Here is a 19,747-nt window from a genome sequence, read left to right as displayed (position 1 = left end):
CTGAGTCAATACCAAGAGTTGGACACTTTTTTTTTTTTTAAGATTTTATTTATTTATTTGAGAGAGATCGAGCACAAGGGGAGGGGAAGGGAAAGAGACAGAGGAAGAGGGACAGGCAGACTCCTGTTGAGCAGGGAGCCCGATTCAGCCTGATTCAGTTGACGCTTAACTGACTGAGCCATCCAGGCACTCCAAAAAAATAATTTTTTAAAAGAAATATCAGTTGTGGGGGCGCCTGGGTGGCTCAGTCATTAGGCGTCTGCCTTCGGCTCAGGTCATGATCCCAGAGCCCTGGGATCGAGCCCCGCATCGGACTCCCTGCTCAGCGGGGAGTCTGCTTCTCCCTCTCCCGCTCCCCCTGCTTGTGCTCCCTCTCTAGCTGTGTCTGTCTCTGTCAAATAAATAAATAAAATATTAAAAAAAAAAGAAATATCAGTTGTGTTTTTAGTAGTACCTTTGATTACTCTATATTAATGCTCTGGAACAAAAATAATAATGATAATAGTAATAATAATAAAGTGATTCACTTGGATGTGTATTAGCTGAGTGATGTGCTTTCTTCTTAAGTATGCTTTTTATTTAGTTAATAAAGAAACTGCTATTAGGTAAAGCCTAATTGTGTAAATGAGGAAAATGACCTGAAATTTATGTGTCTTATCTAGCTGTGAATTCTGCCATGATAGAAAATTCATTCTAAGTATGCTCCCACACATTTTCATAATTATGTTGGAGAAATAGGCAATTTAGGATTGTAAGCCAGCCTTTTCATCTTGTCCAATGTTGAGTTCAAAGTCTTCACTGTTGTTTGAAAAATACAGAGTGGAACAGGCTAAGTTAGGTTTGCCCACATGGGTGATTTAGATTACATCCTTTCCTGAATTAAAGATGCCCTTCTCTTAAGACCTTCCCCTCAATCAATATGCATGTCACTTGGTCTGTTCTAATCTAAGCACAAGTGTGGAATACAACTGCTCTTTGAAAGTGATTTTGCTCATTAAATTAAGATACCAATCTGATGCTTTTTTTTAAAGATTTTATTTGTCAGAGAGAGAGCGAGCACATACAAGCAGGGAGAACAGCAGGTAGAGGGAGAAGCAGGTTCCCCCCTGAGCAAGGAGCCCGATGCGGGACTCGATCCCAGGACCCTGGGATCATGACCTGAGCCGAAGGCAGACGCTTAACGACTGAGCCACCCAGGCGTCCCTGATGCTTTGTTTTCTAAGTTTAAAAACTAGACTCACAAAGTTTTAAGTGATCTGGAAAATGATAGGTTGAGCACCTGCATTTACTTTTCCTTTCTCCTGAAACCACTCTAAAACAACAGTAAGTTGATCTTACAGACACACACACACACACACACACACACACACCCTCAAGGGTAAGTAGAATAGGAAAAGATAAAATCACAACAAAACATTTGAAGCTGCAAATCCATTGGATGAGAGTTAACCAATTAAGGAGATACAGGAAGGCAGAATTCTGAGCTGGGGGGCGGGGGTGGATAACTCCACTGGGTCCCATTTGATACCACAGAACCTCCAAAAGGTTTAGCGCAAGGTGCTGCCTCCAGTGTGGGGCAAGGTCGAGCTGAAATCAGGAGTTGAGAGTATGTTTAAGAAACAATCAGATCCCCGGATCTTCCCCCATCTAGCAAGTTATGCCTGCCCTTCTCCCTCTAGCAGAGAAATGGAAGTTTATTCTCTGGAGAGGGAAGAATAGTCTTTGGATTGGGGAACGCAGGAATCACGTAATTCATGTGAGCATTGCCTCTCACCCCGACCTTTGCCCCCTTCTGCAAACCTTCTTCCTTTCAGCTCCCAGAGTATTGGTAGTCAGACCTAGACCCTCCAGGCAGGGGATTGGAAGATTTGGGGGAAGGGGAATCTGCCCAGCCTAAGAAGAAAGAGCTAAAGATACTGAGATCACAGGTTTTCCCAATGAAATAGCTGAGTCAAATCCTGTGCTAAAATAAAACCCACGGGCGCCTGGGTGGCTCAGTTGGTTAAGCGACTGCCTTCAGCTCAGGTCATGATCCTGGAGTCCCGGGATCGAGTCCCACATCAGGCTCCCTGCTCGGCGGGAAGTCTGCTTCTCCCTCTGACCCTCCCCCCTCATGCTCTCTCTCTCTCAAATAAATAAATAAAATCTTTAAAAAAAAAATAGATAAAATAAAATAAAACCCACAACAGATAAGCCTCCGCCACTCACCGAGTGCTTCTAAGTCAGCTTTTGTTGTCCTGCTCTTTAGTATGAGCAGACAGCCCAGGATCACCAGATTCCTAAGGAACACTTTTTTTTTTTGTTTTTAAAATTTATTTATTTATTATTTGAGAGAGAGAGCAAGCACGAGTGGGCAGAGGGAGAGGGAGAGAGACAGGCAAACTCCCCGCTGAGCAGGGAACCCAACCCGGGACTGGATCCCAGGACCCTGAGATCGTGACCTGAGCCAAAGGCAGACGCTTAACGAACTGAGCCACTCAGGCACCCCCCCTCCCCAAGGAACACTTTTAATATAAAAGATAACAATGAAAACAAACAAAAAAAATAAAAAGAACCTTCAGGAAGCAGAGTATATGCAGTAAGAGGAACATTTCAGGCTCTTCAGAAAGATTATCTTTTATGATCTCAGAGAGATAAATTGCGTTACATTCAGGATGCTATTAAAGAAAAGAAAGCATACTCAGAAATAAAAAAATAGGTAATAGTAGAAATGAGAACTCTTTAGAAGAGCTGAATGTTAAAGGAACTATCCCAGAAAATTTTTTCAGTAGGAAAAAATATTGTTTAACAAAGGTGGAAAGTAGGAGAGAAAAGATGAGAATAGAGGACCAGTCCAGAAGGCCCAACACTGGAATAAGAGGAAAGAGAGCAAAGGACACAGAGGGGAAGAAATAATGACCTAATACAAGAAAATACCAAAGAACGTAAGGATGTTCATCTCCAGATAGAAATGGCTGGGTACTCAGCACAGAGGCTAAAGATAGACCTGCAGAGAGGCACATGGATTTCACAAACTGGGGTCAAGGAGAAGAGCCTAGAAGCTTCCAGGGAGGGAAACAAAACAAAACAAAAACGGAAGCAAGAATCTGCTAACAGCAGCGCCGGAAGCTAGAAGACAATAAAGTAGTTCTTAAAAATTGTGAAGAACAAATATTTCCAACTTAGAATTCCACATCAAGGGGCGCCTGGGTGGCTCAGTCGTTAAGCGTCTGCCTTCGGCTCAGGTCATGATCCTGGGGTTGTGGGATGGAGCCCCATATCGGGCTCCCTGCTCTGCAGGAAGCCTGCTTCTCCCACTCCCCCTGCTTGTGTTCCCTCTCTCGCTGTGTCTCTCTCTGTCAAATAAATGAATAAAATCTTAAAAAAAAAAAAAAAAGAATGCCACATCAAGATTCCCTATCACTCAAGTGTGAGGATAGATTAAAGACATTTACACATGCAACTTTTCAAAAATTTGACGTCCCTCCCTGGCTCCCTTTTTAGGAAGCTGACGGAGGGTATCCCCACCAAAAATCAGGGAGTCTTCTACAAAAAAGGAAGGTATGGATCTAGAAATGGGGTTCAGCAGGAGAAAGGAAAAAGCATCCCCAGCGTGATGTCCCAGAATGCCAGCCCAGCAAGTGTAGGGACCACCAGTGCTGCTTGGAGCAGGCACTCCTCAAGGAGAAGAAATTGATGCATCTTTGTATCTGAATATGTTGAGAAAATGCTTAGATGGAAAGTTTGGAGTTGAATAGAAAACTGAAACAAAATAACCAAAAAGACCAGTTGATAAAAAAGGAATTGTAAGCACGGCTCTCTGGCTTAGTGGTGCAGATCACCTAATGTAAACAGGAATATTGCACTAAATAAAATTATAGCTATATTGGAGGGATTAGGAATAAGTTGCATGTGGGGTGAGATCGGGATTGTGAAAGAGAACTTAATCCATAACGGGAAATTAATAGATTAATACCTAAAAATGAAAATCAATTCATAATGAACCCTGTGCCAAAAAGACCGACTGAGAGAATTCGATGTGGCTGCCTCTGGGGAGTGGATAATGGCTAGGTCACGTGTTGGCAGAGGTGGTTGGGGGGGGAGTGTCACGGGACTGCTAATAATAAAAAGACTATTTGACTCTCGAAATTATGTTCATATATAAGTTTGATAGAAAAACTTTTTTAAAAAATTAAGTTTTAAAGTTGCTATGCTTGATATAGCATTTTACTAATTCTGAGTTGCAGTTTTTCACGTTTTTATCATAGCACTGAAATCAGGGTGCATCTTAATGAAATGTGGTGGCTCAGGATTCTGATATTACATCTTATGTGGAGATGACAGGAGTATAATACTTTTTCTCTTTTAATTAAAGATTGCAGGCCTCAGTCTACCTCTTCCTCCCAAAAAATTGATTGGTAACATGGATCGTGAATTCATAGCTGAGAGGCAGAAAGGTCTTCAGAACTATCTCAACGTTATCACCACAAATCATATCTTGTCTAATTGTGAGCTGGTTAAGAAGTTTTTAGACCCAAACAACTATTCTGCAAACTACACTGGTAAGCAAAGGGATCTCTGAGCTACGGTTGCATGACCATAGAGACACTGTTCTTTGCTGGAGACAACGTGTAGGAGGAGTTATTTCCAGACGGGGCCATGTGTACGTTTGTTATAGGGCATTACTTGCTTATTAGTACTATACCCGATTGTAATTTACTGTAAGAGTGTAAGAAAAAAATAATTACTTCTAAAATGTGATGTTTGCACAGAAGAATATGAAAGAGAAGTTATTGGGTCTTGTACTTAGAGTCTTGTCTTTATTATCTTCCCTGACAGAAAAGAAAGTAAATAATCCACAATAATCTGTACCATAATCTCAATTTGATTTTTATTTGGATCTCTTTTTGTATTTACAACATATAGTATGTCTGGTTTTTCGGGGAATTACTTTATACTGAGAGTGGTTCAAAAGAGTCCTTTCTGTGTCTTCCCAGTTGCTCCCAGAGACCCACTCAAGGCAAAGCCTGAGGAGGAGCTAGTTGTCTTCGACGCCTTCCCTGGATCAGTCAGGGGACTGAGGTGGAAGGGGTGCCAGTTACACACAAAACTATCGTCAATAACCTAAGCCTCTTGTCTGCAGAATGAGTGATTAACTATTCAGTATTCCCTGGGGTGGCTTTGAGGAGACCAATGGAAACCATTGTAGAACTGAACCAGTGACTAGAATTCGACTTACTTGTTAAAGCTGAGCTGTGCTTAGAGTCTTAGTGGAACTCTGGGTATTTTTAATAAGCTGATTTCCTTGCTAAGAGAATAGATTGTGTACACATTACATTTCAGGTCCTCAAAACACTGCTTTTGAAGTAATTAGAGGGAGGCACCTTTATTCCTGTTTCAGAGAGAGGGAAATACGGGACTGCTTGTCAGGTACCAAATTTTTCTGCATAATAGACTCACCCAGGGAGCTTTAAAAAATCCTGATGCCCAGGTACTCATGCCAATTAAATGAAAATCTCTATGGGGGCAGGGGGGCTCCTAGTTTATAAAGCTCCCCAAGAGATTCCAGTACGTAGCCAGAGTTTGAAAACCACAGCCCTTGGACCTTGCTCCTCACATCACAGTGTGGTCCTCTGACCCACAGCATTGGCATCACTGGGAGCTTGTCAAAAATGCTGAATTCAGGCCCCATCCCAAACCTATGGATCAGGATCTGAGTTTAATAAAGTCCCCAGGTGATTTGCATGTGCATTACAGTCTGAGAAGGCTTGCAATGGAACGTACCTCCTATCTTCTAGTGGAAGTACCTGCAGAGGTAAGAAAAATGCCTTTCTAGAATGCAACCAAGTGAAGGAAAATTTAGTTCAAACACATTTACTCTAAGTGACGAAATCGAGTGTAAGTTATTACAAGGCTTTCATTCTTCCCCCAGTTGGTTTTTGGTTCATCTAGGAGAAAAGGCATCACAGGACAGGGGCTCCCAGGACAGCTTAACTTCTTCCAGAGTAACATCTCTCATGGCTTTCAGTCACCGTGCCTCACCTACGTTGTTCCCCACATTGTCAGATGGTGAGCCGTCTATAGTGACTGTTAGCAAATCAGCCCTAACCAAGTCATTGGTTTGTCTCCGTATTTCCCAAGAGTGTGTGCGAATGTGTTCCCGAGGGCAAGCCTCAAGGTGCAGTGCACACAGGATGACGCTGTGCGTTCCGTAGACCTTCACTGTCAGCTGTGCCTATGCCATGTGCTGGGTGCAGCCTGGTGGGGGGGGTGCAGGGGCAAGGGAGGTGTGCTCCCTGCTCGCAGGGAGCTTGTACCAGGAGTACAGTGAGTTATGTGGGGTCAGAGCTAGAAGAGATTTTGGAGCAGGCATACCCAGACCAGCCCTCTCATTTTAGAGATGAGACATCGCCCGAGAGGAAAGACCTTACCTAGGGTTGCACGTTTGTTAGACTGTACAAGGGTACAACATCTGCGTGTTTTCCAATTAAAATGCTGCTTTGCCCCCTGAAAGATTATCTGATCCCTATATTTCCTTCTACTGTACCCCCTCACATGCTGCTATTGTTCTTGATCTTTCTCCTCTCCCCCCCCTCCCCCCCCGCATGGCAGAGAGTCAGGAGTCCAAAGTAAATGTGGGCAGAGATCTAAGAAGGCTGCCGAGACTCCCACCGGGACCCAAATGCTCATGAAGCCACTGCTATTTAGAGGACACAGTCTTGTAATGAAACAATAGGGGATGGATGCTGTTTTCAGAGAGATGCTGATTTATTGCCCCCTTTGAATGAAACGTCAGAACTTGTCTTGCCTCTAGGCTGACTCACTAGCAGCCTCAGGAAAGGGAAGCCCAGGCAGTCTCCTCTGCACCAGCTTGACTGAGCCAATCCCCGGAAAACCGGGTAACCGGACGAACTTGTCCGGCTTCCCGAAACTCAAAGCATGGCCTCTGGTTCCTAAGGGCACTCTGCATACTGCCGACCTGTGGCTCTTCTTTAAGGAGGGTCACTTCCCCCCTTCATGTGGAGAAGGTCTCCACCTCTTATCCGCTTCCAAATGGTCTGTGGTCACCACCTCGCTCCACTTTAGCAGGATCTGAGTTCCGTGCTCATGTGGCCGAAGTCACCAAGGCTACTCTTCCTGCCTCTTGCTCTGAGGTTAAAGATGCCTGGTCGGAGGGGCACTGTGATGCCAGCCCGGTCCCCAGGGGGTGGGTAACTAGGAGCAGGGCATCAGCGGCTGCCTTCTCTCTCCCTGGCTCTCCAGCCTGGGATTTCTGATCTTTTCTTTCTTTTCCTGGGGTGCTCCAGATGACCAAGGAAATAGAGGTCCTTGGTGCTCTGTGGAGGAGTTATGAGGTGTCCATTTGTATTACCAAGTCTAATTGAGGGCCGGCTTTTGTTACAGGGAGAACAGGTGTCTCCAGTCATGAGGGGCTTCTATGGGAAGACACACATGCACACATCCCCCACCCCACACACCTCACCTTGGGCATCTTAGTAACGAGGTGCTGCTATCATTCAAAAGCCTCAGTGCACTGTAGCTATCTTCCAGCCTCAAACCTCAAACTCCCTCAGAATAAGGGGATTTTTTTTTTTTTTAAGATTTTATTTATTTATTTGACAGAGACACAGTGAGAGAGGGAACATAAGCAGGGGGAGCGGGAGAGGGAGAAGCAGGCTTCCCGTGGAGCAGGGAGCCCGATGTGGGGCTCGATCCCAGGACTCTGGGATCATGACCCGAGCCAAAGGCAGACGCTTAACGACTGAGCCACCCAGGCGCCCCAGAATAAGGGGATTTTTATGTCCATGCAGAAGTCACTTGGACCAGAAATATCGAGGCATGGATCCTGGGTCCCAGCTTTGTCATCAGCAACATTTCCCCTCTGTGAGCCTCAGGTCCTCTTCTAGTCCTGAAACCCCAGGAATCCTACGAGTAGGTCAGGTAGTAGTGGGCTCAAGGAGGAAGGAGGGAGGGAGGGATGGGGGCGGGGGATTATATCAGAGCCAGGGCAGGGCGCTTGGAGAGGTGGTAGGCCCAAGTCCACTGTGCAGGCCTCGGCGGCGCCACCTGCCCTAGCAGGTCGGGGATCTGGAACCCGGTTGCTGGGCTGGAGGAGTCTGTTCTCTGTAATGATCGTGGGGCTGGGACCTAGGAGCTCAAAGGCTGCACACAGCGGGGGCAGCTGGTACATTCTGAGCTGAGAAGTCAGAGCTCTGTGGGAAGCACAGGATGGGCCTGAAGGCCTCGCTCTGCATTTCCTGTCTGGGGCTTGTTTATCAGCATTTCCTGAGCATGCAGTTTTTCCCCATGTGTCTGTCAGTATTAAGGAAATAGAGGGCAGATGCCTTTCTTTTCATGGATTTCATGTTCTTTTTTTTTTTTTTTTTTTTTAAGATTTTATTTATTTATTTGACAGAGAGAGGGAACACAAGCAGGGGAGTGGGGGAGGGAGAAGCAGTCTTCCTGCCAAGCAGGGAGCCCTGTGTGGGACTCTGGGACCATGACCTGAGCCAAAGGCAGACACTTAATGACTGAGCCACCCAGGCGCCCTGGATTTCATGTTTTGATGGGAGAGAGTGTCCGCATCCATTGAACATGTATCGAACCCTTAGTTCTTGCTTTGTCAATATTTATTGAGTGCTTACTCTGTGTCAGGTGCTGCAAATACAGCATTAAGGAAAGCATAGTCCCCTACCCCCATCCCAAGACACTTCTGCAGGGGGATTGACAGGTGAAGACTATGGCAGAGTAGACATGGCCCAGCACCTTGAAGGTGGGAGTAGGGGTGCAGGTGATCTAGTTTTGAAGGTGGAGGAAGGCTTCCAGAAGAGTTGATGCCTACATGGAGATTTAAGGATAAGTAGAAGTTAGCTAGGCCAAGAGGCAGGGCCAGTGCTCCAGGAGAGAAAAAAATATTTCCATGTGGCTGTGGGCTTTTACCCAGATTAAGACGTAGCCTTCACAGCCAGAGTTCACAGTCCGTGGAAGAGAGTAGCCCTAACACAGGACAGACCTTGGGTGAGTCCCATAGGAGAAGTTCACACGGAGCTCTGGGAGTGTAGAGAGGATGGAAGGTGGGGGGAGACCTGGCTCAGGGAGTGGCAGCTTTGGGCTGAGCCTTGCGGGATAGGTGGACAGGAACGGAAAATGCAGACGGGTGGGGTTGGGCCTGTCTTCAGGGGTCAAGGCAGGTAAATCTAGGCACTGCACCACTTGTGTGGAGGGGTAAAGACAGAAAGTCAAGGTAAAGCTAGAGCTGGGTTAACACTAGTTTTAAAAGCTTGGCCTTGATTTTATAAGGAAATGAGGTGCTGGTAAATGCTCCTAAGCAGGGAACAGATGCTTAGGATTGAGGTGTGTTACCTGAAGCTGGGGAGGGAGGGGATTCATATTGGATACAGTATAGGTAGTCATGTGATTTACTTGACAATAAATCATAGTTCAAGGGAAAGAAAATGTCCTTTCTACAATTTCCTGATTCCCTAAGGTAAAAAAAAAAAAAAAAAAGGCTATTTCCTTGTCCTCAATTTATCAGTAACAAATCCAGCATGTTCCATTTCTTGACAGCTATTTCCCCCATTCCTAGAACAATGTATGGTACATAGTAGCATACGATAAATGCTGTTGAATAATGATTTTGTGGGGAATTATGAGTCACAGTTATGAACCAACTGTCCTTTACTCTTTTAGAATGACATTGTACTGTATTTAGAAGATTATTTTGCATGATCCTTCCCAAAGTTGATATGATCTTAACTGAAAATGATGCCTTTTTAAGTTGTTTATTTTCAAGTTTTTTTTAGATTGTTTCTGTTCAAGTTGTTTTGGAAAATGCTAAAAACATTTTATATCAACGTTAACTCAACAGAGTTCCCAGCGTTGGTTATGAAAATTTTATATGCTTCTGCCACACCTGATCCCTGCAAATGGTTTGTCACTTTGGGTGGTTAGAACAAATGTCAGTGGAGTCAGTTTGTATCTGGTTGTCTCATGTTTTCTCCCGTGTGGACAGCATCAGCAATTTACCTGTCGAGTCAGTAAACCGATAGTCAGTAGATCGTTTTCTTCCCTGAATGTCTTAACTCACAATGTACTGTAAAATATACCAAAATCACATTGTTCGCCAAGCACCAGGCATGGTAATTCCAGACGAGGTCATTCTGACATATGGAGAGCATTTCTGCTGAATCTCTCTTTCCTCACCAGTTGGCCTGGAATGCCATGGATGCTAGCGGAGGTGAAATTCCACAGTGAATTTGCAGTATTGCTGTTTGCTTTCAGGGATCTAGAGTGGCTTCCTTTTCTCATTGTATTGAGGGAAAATAGCAAATTACAGATGTTTCTTTTTGCAGGAACTGTAAAGGCACAGTTATTCTGATAATTTCTTAATACAGTGAACTTTAAAGAACTTCCTCTTCTCATTGTCTTCTTAAAAAGGGGAAACATTCTTATGATAAATGAACACAAAAAGGGAGGTGGATTTTTTCCAATAAACAGGGGTATGGTAACGTCCCACAATAGAACTGTGTTGTTGCTGTACATAGATGTTTTTCTAAAACACTGGCTTTTATTTCCAATATATATTTAAGGCTAATCGCTTCTTTGTTGGTGAAAGCTGTAATTCCATGAGGAATGAAGACAGGATAAATATCACTTAGAGCAACATAAATACTGTTCTGAGCTGACCTCAGAACACATTTTGAGTTTTGTGCTTGGGTTGTATCCTGATGCATATATTGAATTCTTGGCTTATGCTCCCTGGTTTACATATTTTAGATCTTTCAGTTTATATATATATATATATTTCACATCATTAGTAATTACTCTTATTAATAAACTTTTTACTTTGGAATAATTTTAGACTTACAGAAAAACAGCAGTGATAGTACAGAGAGTTTCCATATACCACCCCTCACTAAATTTCCCCTAATGTTAACATCTTACATAACTCTAACACATTTATCAAAACTAAGAAATCAACATTGGTGCATTACTATTAACTACAGATTTTATTCAGATTTCACTTGTTTTTCCACTATTGTCCTTTTTCTGTTCCAGGATCCAGTCTAGAATCCTACATTGCATTTACTCCCTGGCTTTTTTTTTCTTTTTTTTTTTGTAATCAAGTTTTTTAAGAAGGTCATAGACTTATTAAGATTTCATTTGCAAGAATAACATCTTAAGCATGTGGTGCTTTCCTGATAGGTTGGACTGATGAGTTTCTAAAATGTCTTTGCAGAGATTGCCTTACAGCAAGTTTCCATGTTCTTCCGGTCAGAACCAAAGTGGGAGGTGGTAGAACCATTGAAAGACATAGGTGAGAAACTGGCACATGCCTGGTCTGTTCAAACAGATCACAGAACTGGACTCTTTGTCACGCTTTCCTATCTGTATCCCAAGAAAGCTCTTCAATGCAGGTGATTTCTTTTTCTTTTTGCCTTCCTACTGCTTGAAGACGCAGTCCGTAACTTGTATGCTTAATGAATCTTGGGTAAAGTGCCACCTGGAGATTCAGGGGGTAGTAATGTGTACTCTCAGAGCCATCCGTCATTCTTCATCTCTCTCTCTCACGACACTTCAGCTGAAGTGCCCATTTTCCTGTTCCCGTGAAGAATTTCTTTGTTTGCAGTTGTTTTGGTGTTTTCTGTGGTTTTTTTTTGGTTTGGGGTTCTGTTTTGTTTTGTTTTGCTTAAGTACAGTCTTTCCCGTGTCCACGTTACCAAGCAGTTGTTTTACTGGTGCCTGTATTGCTATGGATAAGATTGCCAGCCTTAATTTTTTGAATTACTTAGTTAATGAAACTTCTCTCTATTGGTGTAAAAATTATTTGCTATGACTACATCTCTGCTTTTATGGCAGGTTGGAGGATAAGGAAGAAATATTTCTTGATGAAAATTAAAAATCAGCCGAAGGAACGGCTAGTGTTAAGCTGGGTAAGCTGTTTTTTTGCTTCAGTCTCCTTTCATGGACTTGAGATGGGTTTATGAAAGCAGATATTGAAAAAAGATAATTAAGAAATTGTACTGTGCTTCTGAGTGATGTTGTAAAGGCCTCTTCAGTCCCACATCAAAGGAGAGTCATTTTGAGTCACTTTGCTTATTCATTTGGTTATATCCATGTGATTGTATTTGATCAACTAGTAAACATCTGGAAAGAAACAGGAACAGCTTAAAATAGTTCTGGAACCTCTTTAGGATTGGCAATTTTGCAATTTATTTTAAAGAAGAAATACTTAGGCATTGCTTTATGTTATCTCTCACTTCGGGAGTTCTAGTGATTTGGCTAATGGAATTTGATAAAATGCATAATTTTTGGGGTTTTTTAAATCGTTTTGTTTTGTTTTTTTAATTTTAGGTAGTTAACATACAGTGCAATTTGGTTTCTGGAGTAGCATTCAGTGATTCATCACTTATACACAACACCCAGTGCTCACTCATGATAACAAGTGCCCTCCTTAATACCCATCACCCAAGAGTGTCGTTAAGTCCTGGTATTTATATGTTTGCATTCTACCTCTCCAGAAAAGCCTTGAGGCAGCAAGACTTTGTGTGGCTTTCATCTTTGGTTTACAGTCATATATTTGGACAAATGAAAAAAAGCGAAAGGTTTACAAGGAATTTTTCTTTTGATAACTTAAGACAACACCCTGATATTTTCCCCCATGTTTTCAGGCTGACCTTGGTCCCGACAAGTATCTGTCAGATAAAGATTTTCAGTGTCTAATCAAACTTCTGCCTTCCTGTTTGGTGAGTACAAGCCATTCTATTCTTTTTCTTTTTTTACTCTTTTATTTTTAAGTAATCTCTACACCCAACATGGGGCTCAAATGAGCACAACCCCGACATCAAGAGTCGCATGCTGTGCTGACTGAGCCAGCCAGGTGCCCCAAGCCCTTCTGTTGTTCTAGGTACTGATGACAGATTCAGAGCGTTTTCTTGTAGGTGGCCATGGACAGAAGAGCTGGAAATGCTCTGTAGGCTCAACAGAATGGAGAGGTACAGTGGATTTCAGTTCACACTGAAATCGCTCAGGGCTACTCCCGTAGTTCAGAGGCCATTTAAATGGTATTCATGACATCGGCACAACCCATGAAATTGATAATTTAAATGCTTACGTGTGTTTTAAGCAAATATCCGAGTAGGAAAGCACCTACTTTGTTCTCGGTGAGGATGTTTCTATCAGTGGAATTGAAAGATCTATTTCTAGCCTGAGAAAACAGAACTAATATGGATTTAGATAAGCTGGGTGAGGGAAGGCACGAAGAGCCCTTTTGCTGTCCGAGTCACTATTCTTACAGGCCAACTAGTTGGCCTTTGGGAGTGCCTGGCATTATGTATGCTAATGTACAGTTCTGATCCAAGGCCTTTAGTGGAAAGAACCACATCAGTATATTTCAGAATATGTGCAGAATGTCTTCAGGAAAAGACTAATCTGGCCAGAAAAGTGAGTTAGTATTGATGTTCTTTATCTGTGGTCGGCATGAGGATGTAGGACCCTAGAATGAGTCATTCATGAGCACCATTATGCTGACCTATCCAGTTGGGTTGGCAGGTTCATTTTTGAAGATAGAGTGTCTTGTCAAGCTAGCAAAACCAAGCTTTTTTTTTTTAAAGATTTTATTTATTTATTTGAGAGAGAGAGAATGAGAGAGAGAGAACACATGAGAGGGGATAGGGTCAGAGGACGAAGCAGACTCCCTGCCGAGCAGGGAGCCTGATGCGGGACTTGATCCAGGGACTCCAGGATCATGACCTGAGCCGAAGGCAGTCGCTTAACCAACTGAGCCACCCAGGCGCCCCGCAAAACCAAGCTTTTAATGAGGTGTGCAGCATAGCCAAGAAGAATGCTGTGGTCTTTGTGTGTGATTAGTTGTGTGACACAGACTCTCAGCATTCAATTCCAAATTTCCTTTAATGGCTGTGCTTTTTAAAGAAGAAGGGGGTGCAGATAAGTGGTGCATATTAATTATAGAAAAGTCAGAAAACATGGGTGAGCAAAAATAAGAACATAAAACTCACCTGTAATCCCAAGCAACCAGGAGTATGAACCAAAACGTTTAGTTGTTGCTTTTCTAGAACTTTATATGGTTATTTTTGAAAAATTATACATGTATTGTTTTAAAACCTGATTTTTTGGTTAATGGTATACCATGTACATCTTTTATGTTGGATAAATATAGTATAACATCATTATTATTGGGTGCATAGAATTATCTTTACCTCAGTTTATTCAACTAATCTTCTACAAGACATTTGGACCACTTCCAGTTTTTTGTTCTTATTTAAAAAGAAAAAAGCCACAGTGAACAATTCAGGCTAAATATTTGTACCCATCCTTAATTATTTCATCAAATAAATAACAAGAATTAATAAGGGAGATATTTTGAGACTGTACAAATATCCTGTTCTTATCAAAGCCCCACTAGTTTTAGCTTTATTGAGATTTTCCAACTCCATCATTCCTCTTATGTTTATCAGTTGGCATTGTACTGTAAGGAAGAGCTTCCCATTCTCTCCTCTTTGTCTATTTATATCAGTATAGACTCAAGGATTTTTACTTTATTCATTGGGTTCCTTTTTGGGGTGATGAAAGTGTTCTAAAATTAGATTGTGTGGTAGTTTGTACAGCTCTGAATAGACTGAAAACCATTGAATTGTACACGACAAATAGGTGAATTATAATGGTACGTGAACTATATTTCAATAAAGCTGTTAACAATATCAACAGCAATCATTTTGATGGGATGGTCAGAAGAAACTTCATGATCAAGGACTATATTTTCCTGGGCACACCCTTCCATCCCCCAACCTACTCAACCCCTGCCCTCCCAAACCTTTGCACAGCTCAGCTCCTATGGGTTTAAATTCTAATGGTGCTCGTTTGAGCGAATGGACATTGTAATACCTGTCTGAAGCCAGTTGGTTCATGTAACCAAAATTCCAGGTCATACAAGGACTTTCAGTCATTAATTTTGTCTTACTCTCCACCCCCACTTGCTTGACATCAGTGGCCCCATCTCAGGAAGACACTGTGAATCATCATACTGCACCCTGCAAAAGAACGATGGGAAGATTCATGCTAGCTGCTTTGGATAAGGGCCAAGATGCCAAAAGATGCTGCTTTTTCGCTTGTTTTCTGGCTTTTACGCTTGCTGGCTTGGCACCAAACAGCAGTGTGAAATGTTAGGCAACGCTGTGAATGAAGACACATTTATCCTGGTCCTCACTTGGCTGTGCTAGGGTTTGGCTGTATTCTCTACCAGTGTACAGAGGCAGAATATTAAAACCATTATCCCCCAGACTTCTGCCTGAGCTAGGAGCATGTGCATCCCCAGGCAGATATGGAGAGCTCACTGTGCCACTTCTCCATGTCCCTTTGTCAGTATAGTTTATGTTCCTTCTCTCATCTAAAGAACGACGTGCTAGTTGATCATCTGATAAGAAAATGCCACGTGTTCAGGGAACATCCCCACATTTATGTGCAACTAAACTGCTGAGATGGAACTTAACTCTACGTAACCAGATTCTTGATCTCAAAGGACCCAGATGCTGATGCGAATAAATGTGAATGTCTATTTTGTTTTGGCAGCACCCTTATATCTATCGGGTCACCTTTGCCACAGCTAATGAATCCTCTGCATTGCTTATTAGGATGTTTAATGACAAAGGAACTTTGAAGGACCTGATCTACAAGGTACTTGTGGTGCAAGTTCATGGTCATAAAGAAGTTCTCAAGTCCCTTCAGAACCTGTTACAGATACTTGATCCCTAAGGTTCCAGAAGTTAGGCCCTGGGGGTTTTATTTTAAGTTTGATTTGATTTGGAATTTATTTTGATTTTAGCAGTAAAACTACCCAGTCTGGTTAAAGAGCATTCCTTTCCCCAAATGAAATAAGGTTGAACAGGTAATGATTATGTCCATTACATTGTAGGCTGCTCATTTAGGTCAGTTTTAAAGTTTGTGTCTTTCACTTAACAAAGCAATATTGAACTATCTCAGTAAAGTTGGAAAACAAAACTTGGGGGTCTGCTAAGGCCAAGACCAGGCCCAGCTTCACTGGACCAGAGAAGGGATGGAACTCAGGGCAGCCTCTTTCTATCAACTGTACAGATTCTTGTACTTTAAAAACCCACATCCTATGAGCTGACCTCATCTGGCACCCCTAGCTGCTTAGAGTCCTGCCTGGTCCAGGAGGCTACGTGTGGGACTCAGACCCTCTGCTGCTCTCTTATATGCTCTTTGTGCTTTTCTAAAGGCAAAACCAAAAGACCCATTTCTAAAGAAGTACTGCAACCCTAAGAAGATTCAGGGCCTTGAACTCCAGCAAATAAAAACATACGGGCGGCAAATATTAGAGGTAAGGGGTATTTAATATTTGCTTAGGTTGCATTGAAATTTCATCCAGATTACAGTATTCTTTTGGGAAAGTTCTTAGGCAATATTCAAAATAGTTTAAGTTGTCTGATTGCTTATAAACTGATGGCATTGTCCTATTTTATCCCAAAAAACAAATACTTGAGACTGAGGCAGCCAATTCAGATCTACAGAATTCCAAAATCTTAGCTATTGGCATTTAGGGTCTGATTTTTAAGAACTTCACTGTGCAGATACCAACTTTTGTATTATATTTGGTTGATCTTTATCTTTGTGCCAAGATTGTTGATTTTCTTTTATCAATACATAACCATATGGCTCCTTTGCAGAAGTGTAACTAGCATGAAAAGCCTTTCCCGTATCACTCTCTAGAGCAGTGTTCTCCAGGCTTCTTGGATTGTGTGACCCTATCAGTGAAAACAATTTAAACAAAACTCCCCCCAATATTACACATATATAACTATTATATGCATGCACTACTACTAATATATGTTGTATATTATAAGTTAAGTTAGGAAAGAAGGAGTTTTTTTTTTTCAAGTAGGCTCCACGCCCAGTGCAGAGCCCAACACGGGGCTTGAACTCATGACCCTGAGATCAAGACCTGAGCTAAAATCAAGAGCTGGACAGTTAACTGACTGAGCCATCCAGGCACCCCGGAAAGAAGGAGATTAAAAACAAACAAATAGAAAGAGAAGTTGTCATATTTTCTTCCAGTCCTCAGTAGATTGTTCTGGGCACCCCTTTTGGCTAGCACTGCTCTAGTTCATGAGGTCATTATGGGTGTATCTCCAGGCATCTCTCTTTTTTTTTTTTTAAAAGATTTTATTTATTTATTTGAGAGAGAGAATGAGAGAGAGAGAGCGCACGAGAGGGGGGAGTGGGAGATGGAGAAGCAGACTCCCCGCTGAGCAGGGAGCCTGATGTGGGACTCGATCCCGGGACTCCAGGATCATGACCGGAGCTGAAGGCAGTCGCTCAACTAACTGAGCCACCCAGGCGCCCTCCAGGCATCTCTCTTGCTGGGTGAGCCACTGTTTATGAAATGGCAGCTGAAAAGTTTGCTTCTTTCTGTAGGAGCCTGTCATGTGTCCTATTAATAAATAGCGTAATATATTCTGAGAAGAGGTTGGCCTAGGGATGTTTTTAGCTCAACCCCTTTTCCTGGACAACTGGCCGATGCCCTGACATGATAGCTTTACTCATCTGTGTGGGAGGGTCAAGACTTTGGCCTGAAAGCTGCGGGCCTGTTGAGATCAGAAAGTGCTTGAAGTCAAGCTTTTTGGCATCAAAGCTGTTAACCCCAAGCGGATTCAGGCTGCTCCTCTGTTCTTTGGAAATGAGGGAGCTTGGCCTTGCATCTCACAGCTGGAAAGCATTCAGCATCACCCCCTTTTCCAAAGAAATGGATGGAGGTGGCATTTGTCTTTCTCCTCAGTGACCTGTTTGGTTTTGTTTCAAAATACATTGACTTAAAAACAAAGTTTAGCCTATCTCATAGCTGAATGAGTTGGGGGGAAAATGTAACCTATGTGTATTTTTTAATAGGTACTAAAGTTTCTACATGACAAGGGATTCCCTTATGGGCATCTTCATGCCTCCAATGTGATGCTAGATGGTGACACTTGCCGGCTGCTAGACCTTGAGAATTCCTTATTGGGCCTTCCTTCCTTCTACCGATCCTATTTCTCACAATTCAGGAAAATCAACGTAAGTTGCTAGAAGTAACAAAAACAGCAATTTCATTTTTAGGTATAAATGTTCTCCATGGCAGGACCCATGACCTGCCCATGTAAGAAATATGCACCAGGCGGTGAAAGGTACAGGCAGGGTAGGCCATGCCTGTTGGCTGTGTTCTCTCACAGAGCATCACTCTATCTTTAAGAGCCTCGTTGAAATGGTAGACAGGACAATGAGGGACATAGAATCACTGACTGGAAAACAATGGAGAGTAGAACCAAGACCTTGGGTCAGAGCAATGCCTTTGGAGCTTTTGCACAAGGCCTTAGAGTTGTGTTTTCACTACCAATTATGAGTGGGGTTGCCCTTGGGCCATGTTTCTCTCAGTGGAAGCCTAGGGAAGGAGCATTGGGATTCACAAAGCCAAACTGAAGGATAACCATGCTGCTGCTCTCTTGTCTTCCACAGACATTGGAAAGCATGGACGTCCACTGCTTTGGCCACTTACTGTATGAAATGACTTACGGACGACCGCCAGACTCAGTGCCTGTAGATTCCTTCCCTCCAGCACCGTCTATGGCTGTGGGTCAGTATGGGGTTTGGAGGAGTCTTCTGGGCCCTGGTAGTCTGCAGAGCTACTCACCCCCTTTCCAGAGTCCAGGAAGGACCCAGAGGAAGTTGCCATGCTCCATAGCCAGCCAAATCCCATTTAAAAGTAAACCAGGTCTGAGTGATTTATTTAAATTCACTTCACTAAAAATTCAGATGGCTTGTCCATTTGTCAGGCTATCTGAAACCTCAGGAGACATATTGTAACTGCGTTCGAATTTTGGAAGCAGGAGGTTGTAGAGAAGTCTGGCCAGACCGAGTCTGATATAGAAGCAGAAGCTAGGAGCAGGCAAATTGAAGCCAGCCTTTCAACACGGACAGGTGTCAAGGGCCAGACCAAGGCTGGAGTGGGACCTGCAAGGAACAAGAGAGCCATGGGCCGGACATCTGGTAGATAAAAGGTTGGCAGGCCGAGAGCGGGGAAAGGTAGGCAGGAATACAGACGCCTGGCAAATTGGATCCAGGCATTCTTCCAGCCTTACTTAGGGGACCGAGGAGGGCCAGAGGACAGGCGGGAGACACCTTTGGGAGAGAGATGTGGGGACTGATGCAGACTCATCCAGGGACCCTTTCATCCCATCCACAGCCAGCTTAGAACTCACTGTTAGAGCACGAAGAGGGGAGGGCAGGGTAGCTCTTGGACCACCGAGCCTTCGAGGTGGGCAAGCTAACCCTCCACCAAGTGCTAGTTTTGTGTCAAATGAGGTGGTTCAAGAATACAGGCCCTGAGACTACTTTGTGTTGAGTTTGAACAGCTGAAACTGAACAGTGACCTGTGAGTAGAAAAATCTGGCTGCTTTTGTTTATATCATCCAAGGTGTTGGATGATGAGATATCAACAATTGGCATCTTATGTGCTGGTTTTGATTAAAAAGCAAGCAAGCAGCAAAACGTCTTTCGAGTTCAGAATTTTCTGCGTAGTGTTTACTTCTCTTCTAAGAGAGCAAACACTTTTATGAATGATATCTGGAATCCTTCCTCCAATTATCTTTGAAATATATTTAGCTTTCTCTCAGCATGTGGTTTCTGCACCATTTATTCTGAGTCATCGGTAACATGGTATTGCCAACATTCCCCTTCCCGATGTATGCCATCTGTCTGTGCG

The 19,747-nt window shown here is 43.1% G+C and overlaps 1 protein-coding gene across 16 annotated transcripts in view; it reads left to right on the top strand.

Moving 5' to 3' along the window:
* Positions 1-19,747, top strand: part of PXK (PX domain containing serine/threonine kinase like) — a 102,145-nt gene that overhangs the window by 30,813 nt on the left and 51,585 nt on the right. For all 16 annotated transcript variants that reach the window (XM_078076601.1, XM_036071736.2, XM_036071735.2 and 13 more), the window contains exons 4-11: positions 4,355-4,541; positions 11,219-11,296; positions 11,839-11,912; positions 12,651-12,725; positions 15,568-15,672; positions 16,235-16,336; positions 17,902-18,063; positions 18,502-18,619. In XM_078076601.1, coding sequence (XP_077932727.1) covers positions 4,355-4,541; positions 11,219-11,296; positions 11,839-11,912; positions 12,651-12,725; positions 15,568-15,672; positions 16,235-16,336; positions 17,902-18,063; positions 18,502-18,619 — 901 coding nt within the window. The remainder of the gene's footprint in view (positions 1-4,354; positions 4,542-11,218; positions 11,297-11,838; positions 11,913-12,650; positions 12,726-15,567; positions 15,673-16,234; positions 16,337-17,901; positions 18,064-18,501; positions 18,620-19,747) is intronic.

This window comes from Halichoerus grypus, chromosome 1 (assembly GCF_964656455.1).
Source record: "Halichoerus grypus chromosome 1, mHalGry1.hap1.1, whole genome shotgun sequence".
NCBI classification, from domain to species: Eukaryota; Metazoa; Chordata; class Mammalia; order Carnivora; family Phocidae; genus Halichoerus; species Halichoerus grypus.
This window is presented reverse-complemented; position numbering and strand designations above follow the sequence as displayed.